The sequence below is a fragment of the Macadamia integrifolia genome, chromosome 5 (genome assembly GCF_013358625.1).
Source record: "Macadamia integrifolia cultivar HAES 741 chromosome 5, SCU_Mint_v3, whole genome shotgun sequence".
NCBI lineage: Eukaryota > Viridiplantae > Streptophyta > Magnoliopsida > Proteales > Proteaceae > Macadamia > Macadamia integrifolia.
Window position 1 is genome coordinate 18,455,689 of NC_056561.1, and position 14,525 is coordinate 18,470,213.

The 14,525-nt window shown below is 41.9% G+C and overlaps 1 protein-coding gene across 2 annotated transcripts in view; it reads left to right on the plus strand.

The window, feature by feature from the left end:
- Positions 1-14,525, plus strand: part of LOC122079249 (arabinosyltransferase XEG113-like) — a 75,917-nt gene that overhangs the window by 39,612 nt on the left and 21,780 nt on the right. For both annotated transcript variants that reach the window (XM_042645542.1, XM_042645541.1), the window contains exons 5-6: positions 10,777-11,033; positions 11,386-11,521. In XM_042645542.1, the coding sequence (XP_042501476.1) occupies positions 10,777-11,033; positions 11,386-11,521 (393 nt within the window). The remainder of the gene's footprint in view (positions 1-10,776; positions 11,034-11,385; positions 11,522-14,525) is intronic.

The following is a 14,525-nucleotide window of genomic DNA, read 5'->3' on the forward strand; positions in this document are numbered from 1 at the left end:
AATGGCCTTTCCTCCCTCCTTTGTGTCCCAGATTTATTTATATATCTCCTCCCCCGATTCTCTGTTCTCGTCAATGGTAGTCCGACTAGGTTCTTCCCTTCCTCAGTTGGCATCCATCACGGATGCCCTCTATCCCCCTATCTCTTTGTGCTCTCTTTGAGATCCTCTCCAGATTAATCCAATCTTCGACTGTCCTCCATCTCATCTCTCCCCTTTCTAAATGCAAATCTCTTTGCCTCACCCACTTAGCTTTTGCTGATGATCTTATGATTTTCTCCAAGGCTGACCCCACCTCCATTTCATCCATCTTATCCTACCTCTCCCTCTTTGAGCGTCTTTTTGGTCTCTGTGTCAATCTCCTCAAATCACGCCTCTTCCTCTCCGGGGTCTATGCCTTTACCTCTGCCAGCCTTCTGCTGTTTACTGGATTCTTTCTCTGATCCCACCTATCAAGTTCCTAGGCTTACCCCTCATTTCCTCCAAGCTTTCTGCCCATCATTGCACCCCCATGCTGGACCTCATGAGGAAGAAGCTCCAACTTTGGAAAGGTAAGTATCTGTTTTATGCAGGTCGATTAGAGCTTCCAAGATCGGTGCTCCAATCCCTCCATATCTGTTGGTCGGGTACCTTCACCCTGCTTACCTCAATCATCCAAAAAGTCGACTCCCTCCTCTGCTCCTTCCTTTGAATAGGATCTGACTCAAATAAATTTCTCCACCCTCTTATTTGGGCCTCGATCTGCCGTCCCAAACTTGAGGGAGGCTTGGGTCTTCGAAGGATTAAAGAGGTTAATTCTTTTGGCATCCTCAAGCTCCTTTAGAAAGTTGCATCCAGGCATAAAAGCATTTGGGTGTCTTGGGTATACTCCAACATTCGAAAAAAATGGCTCCATTTGGTCTGTTCCCCCTTCGGCTGACTCTTCTTGGGTTTAGCGAAACATCTTGGCAGCCAGACCCTTGGCCCTCAGTGCTATCTCTATCTCTATCTCTATTGGTTCTGGCTCCTCCACCCTTCTCTAGCTTGATCCCTGGCACCCCTCCAGGCTCCTCTCCTTCGTCAACCCTCGAACTATTTACTTGTCTGGTCTTACTAGAACCGCTAAGGTAGCTGATATCATTTCGGGAGATGCCTGGACCCCCCTCCCCTGCTTCTCTTTCTCACATTTGGGCCTCCCTCCCCCTCTAAGGCCCTTCCTTTGTGATAAGATCACTTAGCTCCCTTTCTCCTCGGCCTGGAACCATCTTCGCAATCCCAAACCCCTTGTTCCTTGGAGGAAAATTGTCTAGTTCAAGGGCCACATCCCTCGCCATGGCTTTACCACCTGGCGTGCTCTCTCCGGCTGTCTTCCGACTCAGGCCTTTCTTATCCATTGTCATATCCTGGTCCCCCCTTCCTACTGCATTTTCTGGAATGGCCTCGAGGATATTGATCATCTCTTCTTCTCTTGCCCTTTCTCTTCCATCATCTGGAATAAAGTTCTCTCTTGCTGTTGGCCCTCCAGTAGGACACTCCTCCCTTTCAGCAGGGAATGGATCTGGGTTCACATGACTTTTGTTGGGTCATCCATTTGTGATACTATAGGGAAAATTGCCTTCTATGCCACCGTCAACCACCTTTGGATGGAACATAACCTCCGAAGATGGACTTCCAACTCCCGTTCCTATGACAAGATTTAGAATGCCATCTTCTTTGACGTCTCTACCAACTTGGTTGCCTTAACCATCACCGCGCTCATGATACCCCTAAAAACAAGCACATTGTTGCAGCTTGGGACCTACTGGATTCCATTTTAGGTCCACCCCCTCCCCTTTGAGCTTTGTATCCCCTTAAGATTTAGCTTTTGTTTTGTTTGGTTCCCCCCCATCTTGTTCCCTCTTAGGTTTTGCCCCTCGTGGCTTGATGCCTTCCCCCCCTCTTTTTCCCCTTTGTATATTCTTTCTATGCGTAATTCATTTGGTTAGTCATTAATAAAAAAGAAAAAAAAAATAGTTCCTAAAGTACCCCTATTATATACATTCCAACACTCCCCCTCAAGCTGGAGAATAATGTCATACTTTCCCAGCTTGCATAAGAGGGGATTGAATTGGTTAGAAATGAGTCCTTCAGTGAAGATGTCTACCAATTGATCACCTGTCTTCACAAAGTGTGTGCAAATGTTGGTAGCGTCAATTTTTTCTTTGCTTTGTTCTATCATGTTGCGTTGGATTATAGGTAATGCTTATGGCTGCTTTATTATCACAGTAGAGACACATAACGTATCATATCCCAACTCAAGAACTAGTAGTTCAACCAAATGAGTTCACAAACTGCATAAGCCATTGCCTTGTACTTTGCCTCTGCATTAGATATAGCTACAATAGGCTGTTTCTTGCTCCACTATATAACTAAATTACCACCCACAAATGTGCAAGCCAGAAGTAGATCGTCTATCAGAGATGGATCCAGCACAATCAACATCAGAATAACCTTCTATCCTCAAGTGATTGTTCTGGGCATACAAGAGTCTTTTTCCTGGAGAGGACTTCAAGTATCTAAGGATGTGGTACAAAGCATCTAAGTGCCCACTCTTGGGAGCATGCATAAACTGGCTCATTCCTCCCAGTGTGTAAGTGATAACTGGGCAAGCTAGAGACAAATATATTAGCTTCCCACTAGCCTCTGGTATTTTCCTGCATCAACAAGAGAGGAACCACAGTCTTTTCCTAACATGTGATTCTGCTCAATAGGAGAATTTGTCGGTTTACACCCCAACATCCCTGTTTCCTTGTACAGGTCTAACACAAATTTCCTTTGGCAATATTGATTCCTTTCTTAGACCTTAACATTTCAATCCCCAAGAAGTACTTCAAGTGTCCTAAGTCTTTGATCTCAAATTGTTTGGCCAAGTAGACTTTCAGCCTAGCTATCTCATCAATGTCATCTCCAATCACCACAATATCATCAACATAGACAATCAATGTTGTGATGGTACCATTACCACTCCGGGTAACTAATGTGTGATCTGCTTGACTCTGGGAATACCATTCTTCAAGAAGGCTTGCCTGAACCTATCAAACCAAGCTTTCGGTGATTGCTTGACCATATAGAGCCTTCTTTAGGAGACAACTTACCATCAGCTGCTGAAAATTTGAAGCCAGGAGAGGGTTGCATATATACTTCCTCCTCTAAGTCACTATAGAGGAAGGCATTCTTCACATTTAACTGATTTAAAGGCCAATTTCTGTTTGCTGCCACAGATTAAAGAACTCTTATAAGTTATGTTTGGCCACAGGAGCAAAGGTCTCCTGATAATCAATTCCATAGACCTAACTGTACGTCTGTACCCTTTGGCCACCAATCTTGCCTTGTACCTCGCAATAGCACAATTTGATCATTACTTGATTGTATAGACTCACCTACATCCAAATGGAACTCTTCCCTTGGGAAGGTCAATCAGTTTCCAAGTGCCGTTCTTCTCAAGAGCCTTTATTCCCTCAGATAAGGCTTGCTTCCACTTGGGGTCTGTCATAGCCTGAATAACAGTTTTAGGGATGAAAGTAGAAGATAGAGCAACATCAAAGGAAACATCTGTAGGAAAGAGAGCATCGTGGGAAACAAACTGAGCTACAGGACTAGTACAAGCTTTCTTACCCTTTTGAACAACGATAGGGAGGTCTAACTCAGAAGGAGAAGAAATGTTACCTGACTGAGGAGGATGAAACTCATAATGTGGATCCAAAGAGGAATCTTGGCAGGCCTTATTTCTCCTTCCTGTGTACACAATATCAGGTGCCTTCTCTGTACAAGGCCCACCAATATCAACAATATCCACAATGTCAACATCATCCACCTCTTTATGTTTCCCAATATCAAAAGAGAAAGGAGTAAGAAACAAAGGAGTAAGAAATGGAATAGCATTACAGCCTTTTCACTTGCACTCCCATTATCCCCCTGAAGAGGATACTGATGAGAAGCAAAGGAAGGCACAGACTCAAGGAAGGTGACATCTTTGGAAAGAAATCGCCTACGAGAGGAAGGGTGATAACACTTCTAGCCTTTGGTAGTAGAAGAATCCCTAAGGGAGAGGCATTTGAGAGCCTTGGGATTGAGTTTGGTGTGGGAGGATTTGTTAACATGCACATATCAAATACAACCAAACACCCGGGGAGGAAGAGAAAGCAGAAGATTGAGGAGACGAGTGCAACAAGTTTTGGGACCTAAGGATTTTGGTAGGCATGTGATTGATGAAAAACGCAGAAGTAAGGACAACTTCAGACCAAGAAGTTTTAGGAACATACATACCAAATACAAGGCTTCTATCAACTTCTAACAAATGGTTATTTTTCCTCTCAGCTACCCCATTCTGTTGGGGTGTGTCAAAACGCACGCAAGCTGATGGATAATACTATTGTTAGTGAAAAATCCTATAGAACACCTTACATGTACTCCCCCCCTTTATCAGATTGGACAATTTTGATCATGGTTTCTTACTGGGTATAGACCATTTTATAAAAGTTTATTTTATAAGAACGGTCCAAATGCAATGAGAGAAATGATCAACAAATGAAACAAAATAACATGGCCAAATAAAGAGGTAGTAGGACAAGGTCCCCAGACATCAGTATGGACAATGTGAAAGGGAACAACAGATCTACTACCATGATAGGGATAAGATGAACAAAAATGTTTAGCAAAAGTATATAGTTCACAATGAAATACATGAAAAGAAGAAAAATATGTAAGTAAATGAGGTAACTCTTTACTCATAACAACAAAAGAGGGATGTCTCAAACGTTGATGCCAAAGCATCACAGAATCCATAGAACTACTATCACTATGGCCACATGCATAGGACTGTTATGTTGTCAAAAGATATTGCGGCTTAAGGCGTTAGAGTCCGTCTCCTCACGTCCATTGCCAATAATCCTCTTCGTCACCAAATCCTGAAAAGATAGTGGGAAGGAAAAAATATGATGCAACAATTCAAAGATTTAGTTAAAGTACTCACAGACAAAAGGTTCAAGGTAAGGTTAGGGACATAAAGAACTGATTTAAGTGAAATATAAGAAGTAGTGGGAATACTACATTTACCGGAAAACAAAGGAGAGGGTACCATCAGTCACCCGAACCTTATCCTTACCAGAAAAAATGGAGTAAGAATCATAACAGTGGGACGTACCAGTCATGTGATCAGTGGCACTAGAGTCAATAACCCATGATGGAGCTATGGAAGGTGCAGATGTGGTGACATGCATAGCTGAAGCTGAAGCATCCTATAAGGTAGATGGGCTATCAAGCTAAGACATGAACCGATGGAGCACTGCAATATCATCCCTAGAGAAGGAGCTAGTATCTTCCTGTGAGGGTCCTCGAGGATTAGTCTCTGTCATAGTAGCATGGGCTATAGCCCACCTCTGCGACCACCACGTGTACTAGTAGATCCACTATGTGTACTTGGATGGCCATGAACCACCCAACACCTCTCTCGAGTGTGCCCAAGTTTCCCACAATGATCACACTGTCGGGGGTCTATCCCTATCATCCCCATTAGATGATCCTTAGCCTTAGCCGCCTTTATGCCCTTCTCTGTGAGCGGTGGAAGAAAGAGCAAAACGCTCAAGTCGAGGAGCAGACTCCATAGCACCTCCTTTGGACTCTCCACTCAATAAGTAGCTACACCTCATCAAGGGATGGAAGGGGTGACTGTCCTAAAATCTGTATCCAGATTTGCTCATGATCCAAGTTCAATTCTCGTAGTAAGATCAAAACTTACTCATTTTCAAGGGATTTGTAGACCTTGGCTTCGTCTTCGGGATTAGACAATTGAAGATCCCGATAATGATCATACTCCTCCCAGATTCCTACAACAGTGTTGTAATAGTCAGAGATAGTCCTATTTCCCTGCTTCATAGAGAGAGCCTGTTGTAGGAGTTGGTTGACCTTAACAGAGTCACCCACCCTATCATAGTTTCCCATTTATGATATTCTAGGTTAGAGACAACAGGAGCCTTGATCGTTCCATTAATATATCCAAGTTTCCCTCGACTTCTCAAGGATAACTTCACAGAGTGTGATTAGTCCAAATAGTTGGTGCTATCCAACTTGACAAGAGAAATCTGAGTGTTGGGGTTGTCAAAGACAATCTGGTTGGGATTGGTACTACTCTGCCCACCCGCTGTAGCTTCCAAAGGTTCAGTCAGGTCAGACATTGTGGGTGGATACACCTAAACAACCACAGTTGGAGATTCAAAGCAAAGGGCAACACATTACCCAAATACTGTCTTCTCAGAACCAGAAAAAAATTCCAGCAAGCTAAAACACCTTGAAACTTGAGTAAAACCAATCAAATCCACTAGTAATTGTATTACTTCATTCCAATATCACACATATGCATCATAGGATAGGATACATTCGTAAAAAAATAACCCAAGAGCACAATATAAGTTATTTCAAACCATAAATGCAAAATGCAAGGTTCTGTTGATACCTAGCAGCAAGCAAGGAGTTGTGTTCCAACAACACAACTCTCAGACCACATCTGAGGATGGCCAAACAAGGGGCCTTGGGCGACACTTACAGGCCTAGCCCCATCCCCAACACTCTCTTGAGAGAGAGAGAGAGAGAGAGAGAGAGAGAGAGAGAGAGAGAGAGAGAGAGAGAGAGAGAGAGAGAGAGAGAGAGAGAAAAGGCTGGCGATAATGCTGGACAGGGCATAAAACCTTGATTTGAGTGCCAATAGGTCCTTGTAATTCTTCAATCTCCCTCCAAGAGTCTTCAAGATGTTTCTAGAGCTCCATTAGGTCACCTTCTTGAATTTCTTTACATAATATAGCCTCTATTGGACCCCTTTGTTTTCTTGGGGTCCAAAAGAGACTCGAAGAATGAGAGGAAGAAGCCTTAGTCGACTCTCAAACTCATTGTCGCTCTGATACCAAGTTGAGAAGATTAAGATTAGAGATGTTGGAGAAAGAGAGAAGAGAGGAAGAGAGGACAAGGAGAGAAGAAGAGAGGATAAAGAGAGAGATGAGGGAAATCGTGAGTGAGCTCTTGGCTCATCTCATTTATATTAGGTTCAACTAATATCTTTAGGGAATTACATATTCCTCCATAATGGAGGTGAAAGAGAAAAAAGGAAATACAAATTAGGACAACTTAACATAAAGACAGTTCCTAAAGTACCTGTATTGCATACATCCCAACAAGTGGATGAGGAAGGACTTCGTGGGGAGGCAGTTGACGATAGTGCGTCAAGCTGTAAAGCTATGCCGTGGAATGTGACCCTTGAACCAAATGATATTGCGCCAAGGGGTGACTGGACCAATGGATCTGATAAAGTCCCAAGTAGAAGCAGAAGTAAACGTTCCATTGGAGGGGAGCCATGCACATTTGTCTTCTCTTCCGTAGTGACCTAGGGGTGGAGGGGAGAGAGGACCAGAGATCAGCTAGGGGGGGAAGTGGGAGACCAATCATTGTTAGAGATGATGGAGCAAACATTGGCATTTCTATTTTTAATCCCGAACTGTAATTGACTCTAGATAGACCAAGGAAAAGAGGATACTCGAGGAATGCCAGGGGTCAAGCCAAAGGGAGGTCGACAAACCGTTGCCAATAGAGAAGGAGATGGCTCTAAGGGCAGTAGGCCGGAGCCAAATGATTTTAATCCAGATCCAGGAGGCATTGGAGGGAGAGGGGGCACACTAGAGAGAATTATGCTTAAGGGGGGAGGATAGAATTAGAACCCATGCAACCCAGATGCCGTTGTGCTTCGAGGCAATTTTCCAGATGAGCTTAAAGATCCCACTGTATTGGCCTCTTTGATCCTTGTCAATCCAAGACCTCCTTCAAATTTGGAAGGCAGATTTTATCCCAGCTCAAAGGGTGGAGAAACTTGGAGGAGTCTGAGCCCTTCCAGAGGAAGGAAGAGAAGAGGGCTTCAATGGCTTTGATGGTAGGGCCTGGAAGGATAAAAATGCCCGTGTAGTAGAGGTACATGGATTGGATAACCAATCTGTTGTGGGTGAGCCACCCAGCATAGGAAAGGAGCTCTCAGCTTGCCTTTCCAAAGCTAAAGCCTTTTCCTTAGGAGATCAAGCATAATAGAGCAGCGATGGGAAGAGAGCCTAGAGGTAATAAGAGGCAGACCGAAGACTTTGACCGGAAGGGAGCTGTTGGAGAACCCAGTGAGGCCAAGGAGGGCTTGGGAGGCTTCAAAGACTAGAGAGAAAGACGCTGGATTTAAGGAGATTGATGTGAATGCTGGAAAGACTTTCAAAGAAATGCAGAGAGGACATGATGGAGGAGAAAATCATGAGATTGTCTGCAAAGCAAGATGGGTGAGCATGAGAGATTTTGCATTTGGAGGAGATGGGTGAGCAGATCCCTAGTTTTGTCAATCCACAATTTCCCTTCTCCCCATTCCCTCTTGATCTCACTCTCTTTTTCACTTTTCCTTCTTTTCCTCTGACTCTCTTTTGGTTTTTTAATTCCTCTAGGACAACACTAACTTTCCTTTCTTGTCTTAACTTTTTTTTTATTCTAACTATCTTAATCCCCATGTAGGAGATTGTCTCCCCCCTACCACAATTTGGTTAGGTGATGCTATGGTGGGACCCACTATAGCCTAGACCTTAATAAAAATATTCTTTTTAAATTAATTAATAACCCCTCTTTTTGCTAATAGTGTGGTTTCAACCTTAGACCTCTAATTAACTAATGTCCCAACCTAACCACTAGGCTAGCACTAAAGTTAATAATTTATGCCACAAAACAAATATTTAAAGAGATTAATAAGCAACATAAAAGAAAAAAATATACACCTATGCTAAGGTACAAACTTGAGCCATTGCTCCCCCCCCCCTTTTTTTCTCCCACCTTGTATTTTCTCTTCTTGTGTAATTTAATTGTTTATTCGACCAAAAAAAAAAAAAATTGGGTCATTACATAAACTGAATTTAAGTTTGAATTAGTTGATCACATGGATTTATACGGGAACAACTAGGCTGTCTAACATTGAAAAGGAAAAGAAATCAGATTACATAATACTTCCAGGACTCAAAAGTTTTGACACTCAATATGAATCAAAATAGAAAGTTTATTAGCAAAAATAATACTTTCTATGTATAGTAATTTTCACGCCGACTAACTATTATAAATAGTAAATATAAAAATTACTAAAATTGGTAAAACAACTTTACTAAAAATCACAAGTTAACAACTTTGCAGTAAAGATTCTCTGCATCAGTAGTTGAGAAGTGCTGAATTAGTTTTGCACTTTTGCGTATTTGTTTTCTATTGATAGATATCGGAAGCAGAGGTAAGGCTATGTACATTATGACCCTCCCCAGACCCCACAGTGGTGGGAGCCTCATTTTTGCTTGGTGTTTAGTAATTCTAATGCTTCAATATTTTTGGTTGGATTATGAAGTACTAGGGTCTACATAGTATATCATCAAAATTTTAGCTTGCTAATGCCAAAACTGAAAGAGTAAAGTTTCTAGCACTAAGTTCTTATTCAATGTATGTCTAATTTTGTTTGGATAGAGGGAGCAGAACCTTGTCATATGTTTGTGGTGATATTGTGAGTTGTAGAAGATACAACTCAAATGAAGTACAGCCTTAACCCCACTATTCCGGTCTACTGATGCTACAGACTTATTATAGGAGTAACTAAATTGACTATCATTAATGTTGCTGCTGGCCATCGTGGTTAATTTATTCTGGGATATTTCCTCAGATTCCATTATTTGAGGGTGTTATGAGCATAGTTGTCACGGCGACAAATCGATCCAAGGTTGTGGAGGGGTGGTTAAACGATTTGGTGATAAATTGCCCGTTATGGCGTTGCCATAGTGGTCAAATCGCCCATGTGTCATTTTTTATTTTTCCTATTTTCTAAAGTTATTTAGTATGCTACTTTTTTATTTCCCCTATTTTCTAAAGTTATTTAGCATGCTACAAGCCTACAATATATATCCTATAACATATAAAACCAACATTAAGCAACATCAAATCATCAAAAATCAACATTGCCCTATCAAAATCACCTTGCATTTTGCAAAAAATCGACCGCCTAGTGAATCAGGCGTGACCTGGCGTCCATGGCGACGCCTATCAGCCAATGGCAACCGCCATTTGTGAGTCACATAAATCGTAGCACTGCCATGAACTTCTTTTTCCGCCAGGATGCCAAATCGCCGCCTTGGCGACGCCATGACAACTATGGTTATGAGATTCTGCAATAATCCCATCGACTTCAATACATCTTCCTCATGGAGATCTCTAGATGCAAGCATTGTCAAAGTGAAGGGTGTTCAGTTAGAAATTTAGTGGGGTATTGAGATTAGGTGCTGTATTCAGGGATAATACAAGCTTTATACTGACTTAGTAGGCATCTGTTACTGTCACTAAGCAAGATTATGGCATTGCATAAACGCTTTAGGCTTTTCCTCTTCCCTTTTGGTCTCTGAGATTGGTTTATACCATCTAAAGAGCATGAGCTTTCCATATGTGCTGGACATCTTGTTCCACTTGATTTCTGGGTAGACCCACCTGATAGCTGCTGCTCTTGCTAAGCTAGGGGTGGATTGGGCTTCCTTGTATTTTGTGGCAGCTCATACTATGTAGAAATTTTTTCATCTTCTTTGGTATTGGGCTTTCTCTGATCGCAGTCATTCTGGCATAGCTGTAGCTCCCTTCTAACTAATTAACTCAATTGTTATATATAATCTTATTTTCTCAAATCTGGGATTTTCTTTGCCTGAACAAGTAATCAAATGTTCTTCTCCTGGTCTTTCACAGTAACCGATGCATACAATATTGGAATTTTTCACTGGCGGCCAACAGATTCTACGAAAAAACTGGCGAAAGAATGGAAAGAGTTACTTTTATCTGATGAAAATATATGGGATCAGAATGGATTTAATGACCTTCTGCACATACAATTAGGACCAGATGTAGAGGGCGAAAGTGGACTTGTTTACGCTTATGATGGAATTCTTAAGTTGGGACTTTTGCCAGCTAGTATTTTTTGCAGTGGACATACTTACTTTGTCCAGGTGAGGAGTAGTTGCTTTTGACTGTCTTGGATTGATAATATCTGATGGGCATCAGAGCTCCTCAGTTATGCTTTTTGTTAAATAAAGTAGGATAGCCCACAAAATACCACTTGGGGGTCCAACCCAAAAGCTTAAGCCATTTGATTGAGATAGCCTAATGGTATATGAAGACACATCCAAGGTCCTAGATAAACGATGGGACTATACTTTTATAGCTCCCAATGTCTCAACATCTTCTTCATCTGCTTCATTCCTACTCAATATATTAACAATGTCTTGGAAAAAGGTCAGTGCTGACCAATAACGAAGCTTATGAAATTTTTTTCTCTAAGTGCTTTATCTACACTGGCAGGCCATGCATCAACAACTTAGATTGGAACCATATGCGGTGCATACCACCTTCCAGTATTCAGGTACTGTAGGAAAGCGCCATCGGCTACGGGAGGCCATGATTTTCTATGACCAACCAGAATATTATGATTCATCAGGTTTTCTCTCTATCCATTTGATTTATTTATTTATTTTGTCATACATCTTGTAGATCTTGTTGAGTTTTGCATTTTTATAAAATGTTCTTTTCGTCTTTCTTGATTGAGTTGAGATCTCTAGGTCGGTGTATGGACACATCAATTATCAGTCCAGTTCCTAATATATTCTGTAGAAAGTTCATTGGTTGTTATTCGATATAGATTTCTGCTTCCTAAATATTGATTCATTGATCTAGTACTGTCATCACATCATTTTCCTGTCAGTATTTCCCATGGTTTAAAGTATCAGGCTGTATCGTATCAGCGGATACATATCAGTATCGGTTGTTACGGCTATGATACTAACCGATACGGTGCAGTTTTTTAAAAAGTATAATGTATCCTTACGTATCGATAAGTATCAGCTGACACGCACTGATACTCACCAATACGTGCTGATACTTAAGATATGTATCTACATAATCCATTTCACTATTGAAACAAAACCTGCTTTTCTCGTTGGCAGTCCTTAAGCCTAAAAAATTTGAAGCACAACTGCACAATCGATCTCCCTTACCGATATGATTAATAGAAAATGATTCAGAATATGCAATCAAAATGATGTTTAGATGATTGAAGGATAAAAAATCATCTATTGAAGCTAAACATAGAACAAGACAAGTAAGTTGAAAATACTCGAATTTGTTTCGCTAATCATTGGTTTTACTCATGTTTTTTGCTATTTTTGGGTAGATTTAGGTAAAACAAACTAAAACATTGCATCAAAAACACGAATTATTACCCCAGTTTGTTCATAGATTTTGAAATTTCTCATAAAGTCAAAAAGCGTTCAACCTAAAAAAAAATTTGATTTTCTTGCAAAAAACAATTGATATTGAGTTGGGATTTATATACATATATTGTACATCAGTATAAGTAAGATACCGCCTCCTTTATAGAAGTTTCAATTGAATGCATTTGTTTTGTTATACTTTGTTCTCCATTTTGGTGTTTATATGTGATACATATTATATATTGCTTATTTATAAATTTGTTTTTGGGTCAGCAAAAATATTTATTCAATAAGCTCAGAAACATAAGAGCCCTAAAGGGGAGAACAGAACAATGAAAAGGAACAAGAAAAATGAGAAAACAAATAAAGAGACCATCATTCTATCCTTTAGGAATGGATAGGGAGGTTCCAAGAAGTAGCAATGCAGCGGTTCCTTAGGGAGTCCACCCACGGGCCAAACTAGTGAGTGATGTTTGTACTAACTTTGAAGGAGATGGATTCCCAAATTTGAGAAATTGTCATAGATTTGGATGTTCTTCTCCTAAGATTCGCTCTCTCCATATCTGATAGATGTATCATTACACAAAAAGGAAGCTTGCCCATCTTGTTGCACCCAAACTTCCCATAAAAGTTGCTTTTGATCGACTATCAGTCTGCCATTCCCATTCAGAATACCAGTCCACCTCTCCTAACTTGGCTCACTTGGGTCTTCCTAACCCATCCAGGAATTCTCCCTCACTCAACCTCCCTACTATCGTTGCTTCATCTTTCCCTGGCTGAGGGCTTCTCCCTCCGCAGGACCTGCTCGTAATGTCTGTACTGCTCTGCCTGTTGCTCTGCCGGTCACAACCTTCGAAGGTGCCCCTCTCTATGGTCAGTCTTTCCTTCTGCATCCACTATCGCCTCCTCGCCTTCAGTTGTCCCACCTCATACTGCTAAAACCTCCACCTACACTTTTGTGTCCATCTCCCCTTGCCTTATACCAGGCCCTGATCATGCTGCCTCTGCTGCTTTACTGATCACCACCTCTGAAGGTGCCCCTTCATACATCACTGCTTCCTCCCCACCTGCTATCACTGCTACCACCGTCTCCTTTGGCCCTCCGCCAGACCCTTCTTTTGCCTACCTTGGCCTCTCGCCAAGCCCTGAACATGCTGTCTTTTCTGCTCTACCAGTCACTGCCTCTGAAGGTGCCCCTTCTTCCATAGCTCCCGTCGCCCATACCGCCCCCTTGCACAACTCCTTGTGGCCTCCTGGATGATGGTTCCTTTGCTCTGCTTTCCCCCTTGGAAGGAATCCCTCCCGGTTGTCTTTGGCTTGTGCAGTTGCCCCTCCTCCTGTGGGCTCCCCAACAATACCTAGCACCACCACCAGCTCTTCTACTGTTAGAGCTTCTACTCCATGCAACACCTTCAAGCCTCTTCTTCCTAAAGGCCTTGGCTCCACCCGAACCAGGAGTAGAAGCTATGCCAATAGATCCAAAAGTTCTGATAAGACCTCTAGTTCTTCCCTGTTTCCCCTTAAGGAGTATCACAGGCATCTGAAAGGCTTGTCTTCTTCCAGCTCCCTTGAGCCATTAATGGCATTCCCTTCCCTTTAAATTACCCCTTGGACCATTTGGAATGTCTAAGGTTTAAACTCCTCGGCCAAGCACTCTGCCATCCGATCTTGTATTCGCTCCTCCCATGCTGATTTTTGTTGTCTTTTGGAAACCAGAGTCCTAGAGGCTAATGCTTCCTGTGTCATGGCTTCCATAGCCCCTTCTTGGTCCTTTGTTTATAACTTCTCCCGCAGCCCCAATGGTTGCATTTGGATCCTGTAAAGTCCTCTCAAATTCCCTGTCACTACTGCCATCTCCTCAATTTCTCAGTCTATCCACCTCTCTGTTTCTTATCTCTTTGGTTCTAATTTTTGCTTCTCCGCTATTTATTCCTTGAATCATGCCAATGAAAGCCTTTCCCTTTGGTTAGATCTATGTTCCTTTGCTCCCCTCACTGGATCCCTTCCTTAGGGATTAGCAGGGTATTTTAATATGGTTAGATCTAGCCTTGATAAACAAGGAGGTGATCCTATTGAGCCTTCCTCGGTTGAGTCTTCCAATGATTGTATTGAAGACATTGGCATAAATGATCTTCGATGGCTAGTACCAAGATTACTTGGCATAATCGTTGGAGTGGCACTAACCGAGTTTCTTGCAAGCTTGATAAGGCCCTTGTTAACAAGGTTTGGATT